Source organism: Magallana gigas, chromosome 10 (genome assembly GCF_963853765.1).
Source record: "Magallana gigas chromosome 10, xbMagGiga1.1, whole genome shotgun sequence".
In the NCBI taxonomy this organism is placed as follows: domain Eukaryota; kingdom Metazoa; phylum Mollusca; class Bivalvia; order Ostreida; family Ostreidae; genus Magallana; species Magallana gigas.
In genome coordinates, this window is record NC_088862.1 from 21,568,179 (window position 1) to 21,583,397 (window position 15,219).

General features: G+C 33.7%; 1 protein-coding gene and 1 non-coding gene across 2 annotated transcripts; both read right to left on the reverse strand.

Moving 5' to 3' along the window:
* Window positions 1-1,814: 1,814 nt before the first annotated feature.
* LOC105341121 (beta,beta-carotene 15,15'-dioxygenase) lies at window positions 1,815-4,861 on the reverse strand. The gene is made up of 2 exons (XM_011447475.4): window positions 4,551-4,861; window positions 1,815-3,282 (listed from the first exon to the last, which is right to left on the reverse strand). Exons 1-2 carry the CDS (start codon window positions 4,776-4,778, stop codon window positions 1,900-1,902), a joined length of 1,611 nt encoding a protein of 536 aa, XP_011445777.2. The 5' UTR covers window positions 4,779-4,861; the 3' UTR covers window positions 1,815-1,899.
* Window positions 4,862-9,476: 4,615 nt separating this feature from the next.
* Window positions 9,477-12,483, reverse strand: LOC105341122 (uncharacterized). The gene is made up of 4 exons (XR_010710457.1): window positions 12,163-12,483; window positions 11,163-11,323; window positions 10,442-10,511; window positions 9,477-9,756 (listed from the first exon to the last, which is right to left on the reverse strand). It is a non-coding gene; the product is annotated as an uncharacterized protein (transcript).
* Between the last annotated feature and the right edge of the window lie 2,736 nt (window positions 12,484-15,219).

Here is a 15,219-nt window from a genome sequence, read left to right on the forward strand (position 1 = left end):
CCGACTTGAACAAATTTTCCGATCGGGTTCCGTATTTTTGTACTAACTCATGAATGTATTAACTTTTAGAAAATTACAAAGTTCTCGATGAAATAAATATAATTACTTCATTGAAATTAATAATTAAATATAACCTATCACATATTTACATCGCAACGTGTTACGGGGTTCAGCCTTCTATACTATTTTGCATGCGTATTTACTGTAAACAGAACACATGCAAGGCTCGCGAAGATTCTCCTGGACATGTTTGTTGATAAAAATATGTCTTTTCTACTTCTCCCAGGTAATAATTGTTCAAATTTTAAAAAATATCCACAATTATTATTTTGTTAGCATGTATTTTTCGTGTTTATCATAGGTGTTGCTAGAACCTAAATTAAGTTTTGTAAATGAGGCCCCTTGAGGAGTTATTTGACATATATTTATGTCTGTTGATTTTAAAATGAACCATAATTGGTAAATATTTATAAATTATCGAGTAAGTGCGGATATGTTCCGTTTAGAGAGTCCCTTTAACCTCGTAAAACCGTAGTCGGACGAAGATCTTGTAGTTTTCAGCATGTGTCAATAAATGTCAATCAAAGTCCACGTGGTACAAATAAACGATATAAGATTATTCCGGTTTGTACGACCCTTAAATTTCCGGAAGCTCATAATTACGTTAATTAAGTATGTGATAGTGATTTTTATGTATTTCAACAACTACAATCAACTTTTTTTCTTATTTCCTAACGATACAGTAGGTAAATCTGAAATTAATAACACATATGTTTTCAGCTGCACTCACAGGGGCTCGTCACGAAGTTTTTTCAACCTTTTATATATACCACCTCTATACTATAAAATACACAAGGGAGGAATCAAAACTCGGAAAAATCGCTACCTCCCGATTTCGGTCGCCTCGTATTAATTCTTCTCGGACGTTAAACCCTGCACTCTAGGTATCATTAGATCGGGAAAGGACCATAGTTTTTAGGAATACCTGCAAAATTTAAACATCGGCAACAATTTCAGAAGTTTTCACGCATTTTCTTCCAGTTTACTCTCCGGTGACACTTTCTTCGATCAGATGTTGCGCTCTCATTGGTCAATTCAATGTTGCTCAAGATAACTCGTACGCGGACTTGTATTTTAGAGGGATTTTCAAACGATATTCAAACTTGCTTTGATGCAAGAAATACATAGTCACGTCCTACCGAATGTCCGATGTATGGTTAAAATATTTCTACATAAATATGAAAATTAATACATATACTCACCACGTAATAAGAACTTCTTCACTCACCATTTGAATATCCCTCTAAAATACGAGTCAACGTACGATTTATCTTGATCAACAAAATTAACCAATGAGAGCGCATGAATAAATTTGGTGCGCAACATCTGATCGAAGAAAGTGTCACCGGAGAGTAAACTGGAAGAAAATGCGTGAAAACTTCTGAAATTGTTGCCGATGTTTAAATTTTGCAGGTATTCCTAAAAACTATGGTCCTTTCCCGATCTAATGATACCTAGAGTGCAGGGTTTAACGTCCGAGAAGAATTAATACGAGGCGACCGAAATCGGGAGGTAGCGATTTTTCCGAGTTTTGATTCCTCCCTTGTGTATTTTATAGTATAGAGGTGGTATATATAAAAGGTTGAAAAAACTTCGTGACGAGCCCCTGTGCTGCACTGTGTCTTTAAGTATCCTTAAGCCCCTGCTATTAAATTCTTTCACACGATCGCTATTCTTTACTCGTATTGGGTATGAATATTATATTTAAAAAAACCCCAATATGCATCGGTACGGACTTTATGTTCTAAAAATAATGCTGTTTGACAGAATTTTATTAACAAAGGCAATGATATACTGGAGTGTTGTTTCAAATTAAGCAAAATAAAAAAAAAAGAACAACTAAAGTAAATCATCAAAGAACCGTCCATGGAGGTTGAATGGTACAATCATCGGGATCTCGGCAGAATTGACCATCTCCATACTCCGCGCGTCGATGAAAGCAAGATAGCTGCTCTTCGCTTCTCCGTTTAGAACCGGGAGAACAAGGTAACCGTCATCTTCGTATTTGCCGCCACCTGGTTCCGGAATAAACCACGCCTCTACAGCGTAGTGATTGGCTATCTTCCACATTTTGTCTCGGCCACGCCCACATAAGTCTTTCTTTACGATTGCTATGTCACTCAGAGAAACGTTGTTACATTTAAGAGCGACACCGTACGCAAAGCAATATGGCCGATACCGATAGAATTCATTGATAGTTGGGAGATCTAGCGCCGAGGCGCATGGCGCTGTCTCTGTGTCTCTGAATGTTTTCCATACTACTGTTTGTGTATTAAGTGTAATAGTGTATCGTCTCACAGATGCTCTCGTGTTAAATTGGTTCCTCTTGATGGGGTCCAACAAATTCTTCATTTCCAGATTCTTTACGAAGTCTGGGTTCGGGTATGCCGAAATATCAACGATGATGACTCCATCTCTCTCGAAAGCGTTTATTTGATGCATCATGAATACATTATCGGTCATCATGGTTACCACTTTTCCTGATTTGATATGAACAACATACAAAATTGTCGGACTTTCCTGTTCCCAATCAAGTGACCGCTCTGGTATCGCGTATCTAACCATTTTCTTCACATTAATGAAGTATGGACAAGCAAAGAACACGACGTAATTTTTAGTGGCAGCAAACGAATGCATGTATGGTACGCGGTCTACCTCCCACGATGTGATGATCTCCCTTTCCTCTGAAGATTTGATTCTGACCAATGATATTCTACTCTTCATGCCCGGGATGATGTTGACACTTGACAAGTAAGACAGATGATGGGGTGTGCCCATTTCCGGTAGAGGATGCGCAGACGAGATGAAATTTAAAAACGTGAAGGCAGATGGCGATTTCGGAACATGAATAGATGGAGTGATTGAAGTTCGTGTTTTCAATGAAATTGGATCTATTGTATAGACTTTCCAAAAATCGTTCAAAACAGCTACATCGTTCTCTCCAAATTTATACACATTGACATTCATGTTGTCAATACCACGCAGTAATGCCTCAAATCTTTGGAATACATTGAATTCGGGCTCCACGGTCTCAAACAAGAGGTAGGGAGCAATGTCGTGCATCTCGATGGATTTTTTGTAGAAGTCACTTTGAATAAATTTCGTGGAGAAAAAGGCGGTGCCATTTCCGGGGAATTTCCAGCTGAGAAGTTTTGCAAAAGCATCAAACGCATGCGTGAATCGACGTTGTCCAATTTCATACCTTCCCAGACCGTTCCGAATCTATGTTTAAAGAAAAGAAATGTACTTAAAGTGTATTAGAAATCTGCAATCGTAACTTCTCGGACCTTTCCGATAGAACTCGGAAAAACACCGACTGTATTAACATTACCGGATGTTAAAATAAGTATCGGCCTAGTATGTCTCTTCTGTGGTTTTTTTTAGGGTATATCATTGACTTTATGAAGTCTAGCTGACATCTCAACAGATCTTCAAGGGACTTGGACACGATTTAAAATCAAAATTTTTATTTTTATTTTCTATGTATAAAATGGTTTATTGGCGCATTTTTAATGATTGAACAAAATATTAAATGTTCAAGTCAAGTTACAAGCGAGATACAGAGGTAAGAATTGATAGTTATGTAAACAAAGCTCGAGTCTTATAGTTGTTGACAAAAAATGTAATGTAGAGAATTACCATTTCTTAGACAAAATGACACGTAAAAAAACAATTTAAACTAATTCAATATCTTCTTAAATACTATTACCAACAAAATTTTGACATAGCATTATAAACTTCTATACCTATCAGTATAAACATTGAAAATGGAAAAATAAAATTTGAAAATTTTAAGTCAGATCGTGTCCAAGTCCCTTTAAAATGTGTTGTCTGTATATAAAGTTTTATTCAATAAAAAGGGGGGTGTCATGGACGCATATGTAATACATTCTAGTTGATTTTTTTCTGGAGCTCTGCCGGAAAGGCTCGAGAAGTTACGATTGATGTAGAAATCTGAAACCTTTTATATTTGATATGAGTTAAAGTTTGTTCATATCAGACACTTAAACATAGGTACTTCGTAAAATTGATTCTATTTATTAAGGTACCTTGAGAGGTGACTCTCAGTGAAGCACATCCCTTTCCTTTGTCTTTCAAAAATTTTAAAGGAAATCGACGATAAATAGAAAAGTTTCTCATGGAAAAGATTCGGTGAAAATTGATGCTAATTTAATTAGTTCTCTTTGAAAATCGTTATAACCAAAACAAACATTTAAGAACTGTGAACCTTTAAGCAAAGTTTCTTGAGCAAGAAAATCAGCAGAATATATATTTTATCATACTAGACTTCATAACTTTAACAATAATTACAATATTAACTATATATATATATATATAAATATATATATATATATATATATATATATATATATATATATATATATATATATATATATATATATATATATATATATATATATATATATATATATATATATATATATATATATATATATATATATATATATATATATCCATACATTACTTACCAGTGTCCCTTTTATCCAAGGAGGTAACGGATTCTTGAAATAGATAGGAACGTTTTCCACTTCTCGGTCATTGGAGGCAAAAAATAAATCAAACCCCGGGTCTACCGACTCCTTAAACTCCGAACTCTTTCCCGAGGAATTCCCGAAATTTTTACTGGTGGCAACAACGCCCAAATATTGGATGAAAAGTTGAAATAGTAAAATTGAGCAAAGAAACGTCTTCTTCATCGCAGTGATTTCGGTGAATAATAACTTCAGGAAGGTGCGCAGATTAAATGTTATATCACTTCTTATATAATATACCTACTTAACTTGAACTTCGATACCTTAATTTTAGATAAGATAAAAGTGGACACTTAAATCGTAAAAGGGAAGAAAAGAAAAAAAACAAAACAAAAAAAAGGTAAAAATCAATCTTATATGTATTTTTGAGTATCATTATTTCAAATATACATAAAATGACATAAACTTATGATAAATACCAAAGAAACGTTTATAATTATAAAACTGAACACACTGAATTCTATTTTTTACAATGCGCAAGTTAATATAATGCGGTATATATGTAGTATTATTCATGGGTTTTAATTTCGGCTGTGAAATTAACGACAAATATTTTCATTCAAAATATTTTTATAAAAACTTACATGGTTTAAATGTTTACCCATTCACCTTAACAGCTAGAAAACCTGAATGAGAAAATCTTATACAGACATGGTGGCCGCCGATTAACCCCACTGAACCAAGAAAGAAATGACCTCGCGCGACATTATACGTAAGTACATGTAGGCAGTCTAACAGATTATGGAGGGTAATCGTGTTCAGAAATCCGGACCTGTAAACTTGTAAATCCGAATATGCAATCGTGTTGGTGTATGAGCCTAATTATGAATGTGTAATTCTGATCGTGTAACCTATAAAACTCGGTCATAAACGCATGTAAGATATTATGCAGTTCCTTTGTATGATGCACAATTTGCAGCTTTATTTTTTTTCATTAGTTGATTAAACCTTTAACTCTGCACACTTTCAATCCATAGTTTCTGCATCTAGGCAATAGCACGTTTGTCGAATTTTGACATGACCTTATATGGCAACTGCCTTGTTGCGGGAAAAGGCATGCCGTAATCGCCGGAATGGAAGATGAATAAGCACAATATTTAGCTGAACTGTTGCAATAAGCATTTATATATTGCTGAACGTGTCGTTCATATATCGTTTCTATCGAAAATACCGGTATTTTTTTTTAGCAATTTTTTTGTGGTATGATTGAAACTAGACCAAACAGGAAATGGTTCATGTATATAAAAATCGTTGACTATGTGACGAATGCGCTAATTTCTGTAATATAATTCTCATGGTATACGATAAAGGTTAAAAAAAAATAATTTGACATGTAATTTAAACTGGAATATAAGTTAATGCGTACTCTTTTCTAGAAAAGAGACGGATCAAGAAATTTCATAAGTGGGTAAATACAATGTATATTTTGAGCGGCATGGGGTTCGGAGACCGCCGTGAGGTCCCATGTAGCTCTATTGCTTCTGAATTCTAAGAATTTTAAGAGAGAGTTTTAAACCGGGTTTTCTGATTATTGAAATAGTGAAAATGGCGGCGGGCGAGTGGCTGCCAAAAAGGTACCCTTATTGTACCGATAACTCCTCGTACAGTTTTCAAGATAGGAAGTTGTTCTTTTGCAGATCAATTATACGTATATCAGATGTATGCAAATTGCTGAGATTTTGATATCTCATAATTTATGAGAAAAAAACAACATTGTATATAGAATACAACATTTCTTTGGATAGTTAGTATTTATCAATTCAGGATTGACAAATGCATAATGGATACTGTTCACACAAAAGAAAACCTGGTTTGCAGTCACATTGACAGTATTTCTCTCTCTTTTATTTTTATTTATTTATGTCTTTAATGTCTTTAAATACTTTGTTTTTCTTATTGATAACTTTGCAACTCAGCTATTGAATTGACCAGCTGGCCGACCCCGTGTAATTTTTCGCAGGGGTGGGTGGGGAGTGGGGTTCTTGTCCTTCTTAATTCAGCCGAGCTTTGTACTTTAACAATTTGTTGCATATACTCTAATAAAATGTGTGTATATCTATATACATGTATATCCAAACAGTCATTATACATGTATGTCATTTTTTTCCATTTCTAAGAAGAAATCTGAAGCCTATCAAATTCTTCACTCGCATCTTTTATACATTCTCTTGATAAAATGTACACCAATCTCATAATCTATTTTTTCTAAAAATAATACTTTCTAAGAAATGTTGTTATCCAGAGATAGTATGACAATAGGACTACCTAAATTTTTTTTTATATTTATTCCGTCACTATTCGATCCGGCGATTACATCATGCCTTTACCTGCAGCTAGCCTTTTTCTAACTGTTTCCATAAATGGTCATGTCAAAATTCGACAAACTTGTAGACTTTACATTTGTCGATTTGTAACATGTCAGCCGTGATATTTCAGAAAACGGAAATACCAATGCAGAGACTACGGATAGAAAGTGTGTATTATAGTGGCAGGTTACATGTAAATAACAAACAGCATTTTACAGCTGTAATTAAGCATCTATAGGAAAAATTTGATTGAAGAACTGTGTTTATCCTTGAGTTTTATAGGTTATACGATCAAAATTACACTCATACATACTCAGGCTCACACACCAACACGATCGCATATTCGGATTAATTTTACAAGTTTACATGTCTGGATTTTTGAACACGATTACCCTCCTTAAGAGATCGTGGTCCTTTTAACAGCAGGCGCGGATCCAAGAATTTTTCCCGGGTAAAAATGAAAAAAAAAAACAAAACAAAAACGTGGCAGAATATTTCGTTTACTGGTGGCAGGGGCAGGGGCTAGGGAAAGGCGTGTTTCTCAGTTGACGTGAATATGATCATCCTGTTTTTTGATGTATTTTTTTCTTGGGAGTTGGGGTTGGGTTATTGTGTGTTGAAACCTACTTGCACTTGCACTGTTGTCTATATTTGTGCCGGAACACCTGGTGCATTTTTATCTTGTATCAAAATAACCCCTACTTGACCCTTGTAAGAATGTAGCTCTAGTAAACAAGGTATAGATAATCACCAACCATTTATTTACACGTACGTGCAATAATGTGCATGAAACTTAAGTATGATGTGTTTGTTTGTTATATCTCCAGAACATGAGCGGAATAACAAATAATATGATCGTTATTTTTATCGTACCGTTTTCCCGCCAAATTGAAACTGGACTTGAACAGTTTTCATTTTGCGTTACTTTATGAAATTGAATTTTCATTAAAACATTTAATAATAGTAATTGATGATAAGTAATTGCCATTTGCCTTTGATTTGCCCGTATATCTATCATTATATCCAGCCAAATAATAATTCTATCGCAATGAACCGAAACTAGGAAAACTACACGTGGTTCTATTTGAAGTCGTAGTTTCATTCAAAGCTCCATTAGCATTTGATATGATGCATAATCTTATTAAATGGATTATAATTACTAATTATCCAGCAAAAAGGGGTCAATAACAAACTTATTTTCATAGTTAGGTTTAATTGTTTTCACAGTTTCGTTTTTTCTGCCTTGCACTTCCTGCAGCTCATATTTGGGTCACCTTTTTATTTTGTAAACAATACGGTAAATAGTCGTGCAAATATCAAACAACTCCACACACTGATAGAATATTTATTTCTGTATCATAATTACCTAGGTTGGATTTTTTAAAACCTTAACTTCGTTTTTCACCAATAATTTTTCTTAAAATTATTCGATACTGGCAAATATTCGTTACCGGTTAAACGACTGTATAGTGATTATTTCATAATTCTCAATTTAAATGAAATCTTTATTTTAGAGTAATTACATCAAATAGATGTCATTTTATTATATAAAATATTAAATAACTTGAAACAAAAGACGGTTGGAATAAATATTGCACAGCAACTGGTTTAAATAAAATAAAGATGACCAACTATTGGCCAGTTTTTCTACGTTAAAAATAAAAATTACACCTTCTTCGAAACTAATTGCAAGTGTAAAACACTATTCACTGTTTGAAATATGCTATCGAATGTTTATTCAATCAAAACGATCGATATGAAATTGTGTTGAGAGGTAATGATGGTCGTTCTCAATTTTATAACACGTCAATTTCAAGAAGAAAAAAAATACTCATATTGTTCAGTTAACTATTTGGATTATTTCTTTACTTAATGATATAGTTTATAGCTCTGATTTGATGGGTAATTTGGTGACCACTTTGCAAACAAATTAATTGAGTGATTACACCCAAGAGAATCTTGCATCAGATGGTCAATGAAGTTGCATGTTTACGGGAGCTTTGACACATTTGCATGACGCATATACTCTTAGAACTATTCGATAGTAATCCACATTTTAATAAGGCAATTCAAGCCTTCAAAATCAAGTAAAATATAGTATATTAAACTCGAGAAAACACAAATTGTTGTTCAGTCATCCATTTATTTACTCCACGATGCTCGACAGCATATATTGTACACCGAACCCGAGCAAACATATCAAGACACTATACTAAAATTCTGATAGGCAGAAAAAGGTTCAAATACATTGTAAAGAGTTTGAAGGCTGGAATTTTGACTATTTCTTTTATCACATTTACAAGACGACTGAATGGCTGTGACCATTTTTAGACAATTAATAATCTCCTTCGAATGAAGAGCTATGTTATAAAATAAATGGGAAAAAAAAATCAATTTTGTAAATCCTTAAATCTTTGGATTGTTTCTTTTTTTTCAGTTGCTAATTTATGGCCAAAATCATCTAATGTAAAATGTTATTGCTGATCTGCATGATGGGTAATTTTGTGACCACCCGGCATCCTTACTAAACAAATAAAAACTCTGTCAGCAGTTTCTTCAGCAATATCTATTTGTACCAGTATACATAATTATTTATTATAACATAAGCACTGTAAAGTCTTGCTCCTCGTCGGCTGACGGTAATGCGACCGACTGATACCGAGGCCTGTAGTCTGGAGGCGAAGTACAATAATATGGACTTGACTTCCGGTCGTATATGCCGCCCATGCTGCCGGAAGTTATCGATGGTGATTCCGAATGAGGCAAGTCGCATCTTTTTTCTCTGGGACTGTGCAATATCTCGTAGGGAATCGTAGCAGGTGTAGGGAACGAATCATCTGAAAATACGTACAATAGCTCAGAAATATTTAAAATTTTAAAACGAATGAAAACCTACATATTCATGATCTACAGTTGGTTTACAGAAATCGATAGTAATTGACTTGTTAACATCTCTGATATACATGTATGTATGGACTTATATTGATCAATCTTGAAATCATCTGTAAAAACATCAAAAAAACATAATAATGTATGACAAAGCTTGTCGTAAAGTGCAGCAAATGATTAACCATTAAATCAAACCTTTGAACGAACTTTCACTCTTGGGCATTGAACACATTGATTGCAAATATATAAAAAAAATCATATGCATATATTAAAATAATAAAAGTCATATGATAAAAGTAGCACAAAATTATTGCGCGAATTCTGAAAAAATTTTCAGGGGGTCCGAGGGATGATTTTGTTTTGGCGATGGTGGCGTGCAGTGGGTGATTTGAAGCAGATAAGATTGCATTAATTGGCCCCTCTCCCATGACGCCGACTGAAGTCCGCGCAAAGATACGGGCTTAAGTTTTACATGTGCTTTTACATGCACAGTGTTGCATGTACTTTTCCACGATACTTTGAATTCGTAAAAACGTGAAACTAGAAAAAAAGCATGCTAAATATAAGTTTTCCGCTTGTGGACCTACAAAACGGAATCCAACACTGACCAATAGTTACATTTATTTTCCTTACCTTCAAAGTTTTTCGCATGAGGCACCTTGAGATGTTTCCGCCACTTGGCTCTTCTGTTCTGGAACCATACCTAGGAGAAATAATAATTTTAAGACATATTACATAAAAATACATGTATTAATGTTAAAATGATCAAATATTACCGATATAATATATTTTGTAGTTTTGTTTGATTGATAGTACGCCAATGATTTTTTTTAAATAAATTTCTTTTCCAGTGACACGTAGTTTTGTAACTTTGAAGCAAACACTCATATATAAAGCTATTGATAGTAGGGTTTATCAATTATGGATATACCTGGTTATTTCGTTCAACTTATCAAAGGTGTCACAAAATAACCTAAAATTCAAATATATTAACAACCACACTGTTGATTCCTAGTTAAACACGAGAAGCAACCATCCTGGATTTTAAAATATCGCTTTTATTTTCCAGACAGTTTTTTTTATAAACTGAAGAAAATAATAACCCCAAAATGGGCTCTAACAAGTTTATGTCCTCGCGATTAGATACAAAAGAAGCTGAATTCCGGAAATAAGTACTCGCGTAAAATAAGAAATTAACAGTTGCTGTTTATAACGTACGTGTATGTTATGCAGTGCTAAATAAATCTGCAGGTTATAATGTAAAGGGTTACAAAATTATAAATTAGAATTATTATTTAAATGGTCCTATGACACCCCCCCCCCTCCGGTTTTTAATTGCTTGGTTCTGTCTTACTTGGACTCTGGACTCCGTCAAATCCAGTTTCATTGCGAGCAGTTCTCTCTGGAACACATCTGGATAATGAGTTTGAAGAAAGGTACTCTCTAGTTCAGACAACTGTCCCTTCGAGAAAGTGGTGCGGAAGCGACGCTGGGTTTTTAAACGCGATGATGGACCTGCAAAAAATCGAAATTGATGACCATTTGGTCATTTTCATTGATCACATTTCAAAAACATATGGTACCGGACCATTTATACATGTAATAAGAATTGTTGACTTACAAGTCAAATTTACATGCATTCAAAATTAGCGACCACCGGGTAAAATTCATTGAAAATCACATAATGATAAAGGTTATTGAATTATTGTATCGATTACTTAAGTCTGAATATTGCTTAATTAATCGGTGTACATGAGACTTATTTTGAAAAATAAAGGCTGTATATATAATAAAGTTTTCATTTTTAATTATTTTACGTAGTACATGTATATTTCTCTTTAACATATAATTTGAATACAGTGTATGTTTCAATGATACATGTATACACTAACAATCATTATTTTTCAAGAAGCTGTTTTACATTGCAGATTTATTGCGTGCACACTATCAGGTCCACAGCATTTTCAATGCGAGTAATTGCATTGAGGAATAATTAAAAAAAATCACAGCACGAGATTTGGTATTACATGTATATAGTTTATACCATCGTCGGAAACCCACGGCCAGTCTCGCATACGCTTACTATGCGAGACTGGCCGTGGGTTTTCGACGATGCATGTATACATGCATCCTTGATAAAGCATGCAGTCATGCAATGCTCATCAATCTCATTCTTCTAAATTCAGAAGTATCATCTTTGACTTTTTTGTAAAGCTTTTAATGGTCCAGTAACAATTTTAATTCAGATTTCTCATGCTAGTTTTTTTTTTTAAATTTTTGAAAATGTGTTTTATAATCTGATTAGTTTTATACAAAAAAGTAGATATATAAAAGTAGTGACAGATAAAACTCACCATTGCAGGGTTTTTCCGAGAGTGATCTTGGATTAAAAAAGCATTTTTTCTGGACTGTGTTTTGTCCTCCGCTTTCTCCAATTTTAGATGGCTGTGACGTCACATTAAATGGCAGAACTTTCTGTTTCTCTGCGCAAAGAAAGAAATGTTCTTTTCCGGTTGGTCTGTCTTTTAATTCCATAACGTTAATAATTGCTAGTGTATTAATGCAATTTGTGAAAAAAAATCGTTGATTTCTGTCAAGCGTTTTCATGCAATTTGATTTAATATTGTCCAAAATCATTTGTAAGATTTCAAAACTCGAAGTAACATCCAATCATAATTCAGCTGTAGTAAGGGGAATGTGTCAAGATAAACAAAAAATTACATCAATAAAACATTTGATATTTCATCGACAGAGGTTTCTAAAGTTTTTGGAATATTTTTTTTTATATTTTTCTTTAAATAATTTTTTGTTATCTAGAAAAAAAAATTAAACTCGATTATGTGGAAAATCTTAATAAAGTGAACTCAAGTTAGAATTACAAAAGATTTTTTTTTCACTTTCGAACTGACCCTCCTCTGATAAACTCCAATATGTCTTAGAGCTGTCAGAAGGATTCTGATGCGAACGGCGATTGTAACAAAGAGCATTGATACGATTTCTTCTTAACGAACGTGGATTTTGTGGAGAGTCCAAGGGCGCTATAATTCCTACAAGCATTCCTAGGACTTCTTTAGCTGAGCTTAAATTTCCTGTTTTAATTAAACCATATTAATTCTGAATATAAATACTATACAACTCATTTTAATGGTAAAAACTTTTGCATGTAAAAACAATTTTGAAAAATGTTTGAAATTATTATTTTTGTCAGATTGTGTACACCACTTGATAACTACATGCACTGTATTCATTAGGATAATTAATAAATTAGGCAAACCTTTCGACCAATCCCTTTTGTATATATAGATTATATAAGGTGCGCAAGGAAGATCTTGGTAAAATATTTTTGGTTTAAAGTTTAAATAATCAGACATGATCGTTAGACATAATGGCAGTCGCCGGATTGCAATTAAACGTCGATATTTTGATTCAATAACCTCATAGTAAAATAAAATATATGCACGAGATTCAACGAATCCTAAATAATAAGGCAATAGTTTGGAACATTAAAAATCGAACTGAAATATATTTTAGAATTAAGTGGTAAACTTTATAATTGAGCAAGGAGTTCACATGTATAATACGCTTCTGAAAGTTAATTCATTATCTCTCTTTATACACCACAGGGAGTTGTTTATGTCAAGTTCACCTTAATCATTCCGACCTACGTGCAGAGCGCCTCTCCGTTAATTGCAATCGTTTTTACTTTCAGACGAAAGACAATTACTACCATTCTCTTCTACTTTAATTTGCTCCATGGCTAGCCGACCAGTAAAGCCACCGTTTGATATCCTGTGTTAATACTATTAAACTGTAGGGTGATCTTTTCTTACAGCTAACCTCTCTAATCTTCTTATACTCTACATATTTGATTTGTTAAAATGCGACGATAACCTATACAAGTAAAACGATTTTACTGATTATTATATAATAATATGACAACGTCCATTCGTGTACCAGAGAAAAATAAACCTACTATTAAACTTAAAAAAAATGGAAGCCTTTTTTAATGTGTCAGACTGAATGCTTTCATTCCGTAAAATCGGCGTTATATCGGACTCTAATAGCTCTGTTTGCCAGTTTAAATAAAATAAAATAAAAAATTTTCGCCACACATAAACATAGCAAAAAACCTTTAAAGTTAAATATTTTCTGAACCGTCCAGAGAAAGTTTTAGAATCTAGTACATCTGTACGGTTAAATTTCCGTAACGGTCCGACAATTGACATTTAATCCAATGGCCTGATTTCATTCCCCTGTTCACTCCTTGTTAACGTGATAAATGACGCAAGGAGATTAATTAAATGGCCAAAATTTGCATTGTTTACCACCCCTGTTAAAAGCTAGCAATTTTGACTAACTCCTACATAGCGTATAGCTGCAATGCAACGCAACATCTTAAAAGTAGAAATTACTAAGTTTAATAAAATGATGTCCTTGTATCATTCAGACAATGGCTTACAAATAACACAAGGTCAAAATCTGAAAGAAAAGAATATGATTAACAACCAAAATTTCACCCCATGTTCCGAAATAATAATAGTGTTTTCTAGTAATACTGTAAAACATGAGGCCAATTGGCCTTAACGGTCACCTGAGTAGCATATATCCCATACACAAACTTGTCATGGAGCCTCATATATGCATCTAATTAATTAGGTTTCATACTGGAGTAGAAAAATTATAAATTTGTAATGACGACCACATTTCAAAAAGAACTGTGAAACCTATAATTTTGGTGAAAAACTAAAAGATCTGGTCTACAAAATCATGAATTCAGTTTTCCCTTCAGGTGTGTGGGAGTAAAGAAGATAATTTTTCAACGTTATATGCATTAACATCTATACATCCATTTTGGCCCTGCCCTAGAGTCTAAACCCATACCCCAGGGGACATGAAAATTAAAATTTCAGTAGAGGACTTCCTGGTAAACATAATTATTAGTCAGTTTTTTTATACAGATGTGTGAGAATAGAGAAGAAGATTTTTAAACATTATATGCATTTACACTATATTGCCATATTGCCCCCCCCCCCCCATGTCCTGAACCCCTGACCCAGGGGCCATGAATTTCACAATTTAGGTAAAGGAGATTGTAGATATTATAACCATGTATTCAGTTTTTTGCCCACATGTGTGGGAGAATAGAGAAGAAGATTTTCTAAGATTTAATACATTTTTACTATTTGGCCATATTGGCCCCACCCTAGAGCCTGAACGCCTGACCCAGGGGTCATGATTTTCACAATTTAGGTAGAGGGCTTCATGGACATCATAATCATCCATTTAGTTTTCAAAAAATATATATGGTAGTAGAGAAGAAGATTTTCTAAGATTTAATACATTTTTACTATATGGCCATATTGGCCCCACCCTAGACCCAGAACCCCTAACCCAGGGGCCATAAATTTCAC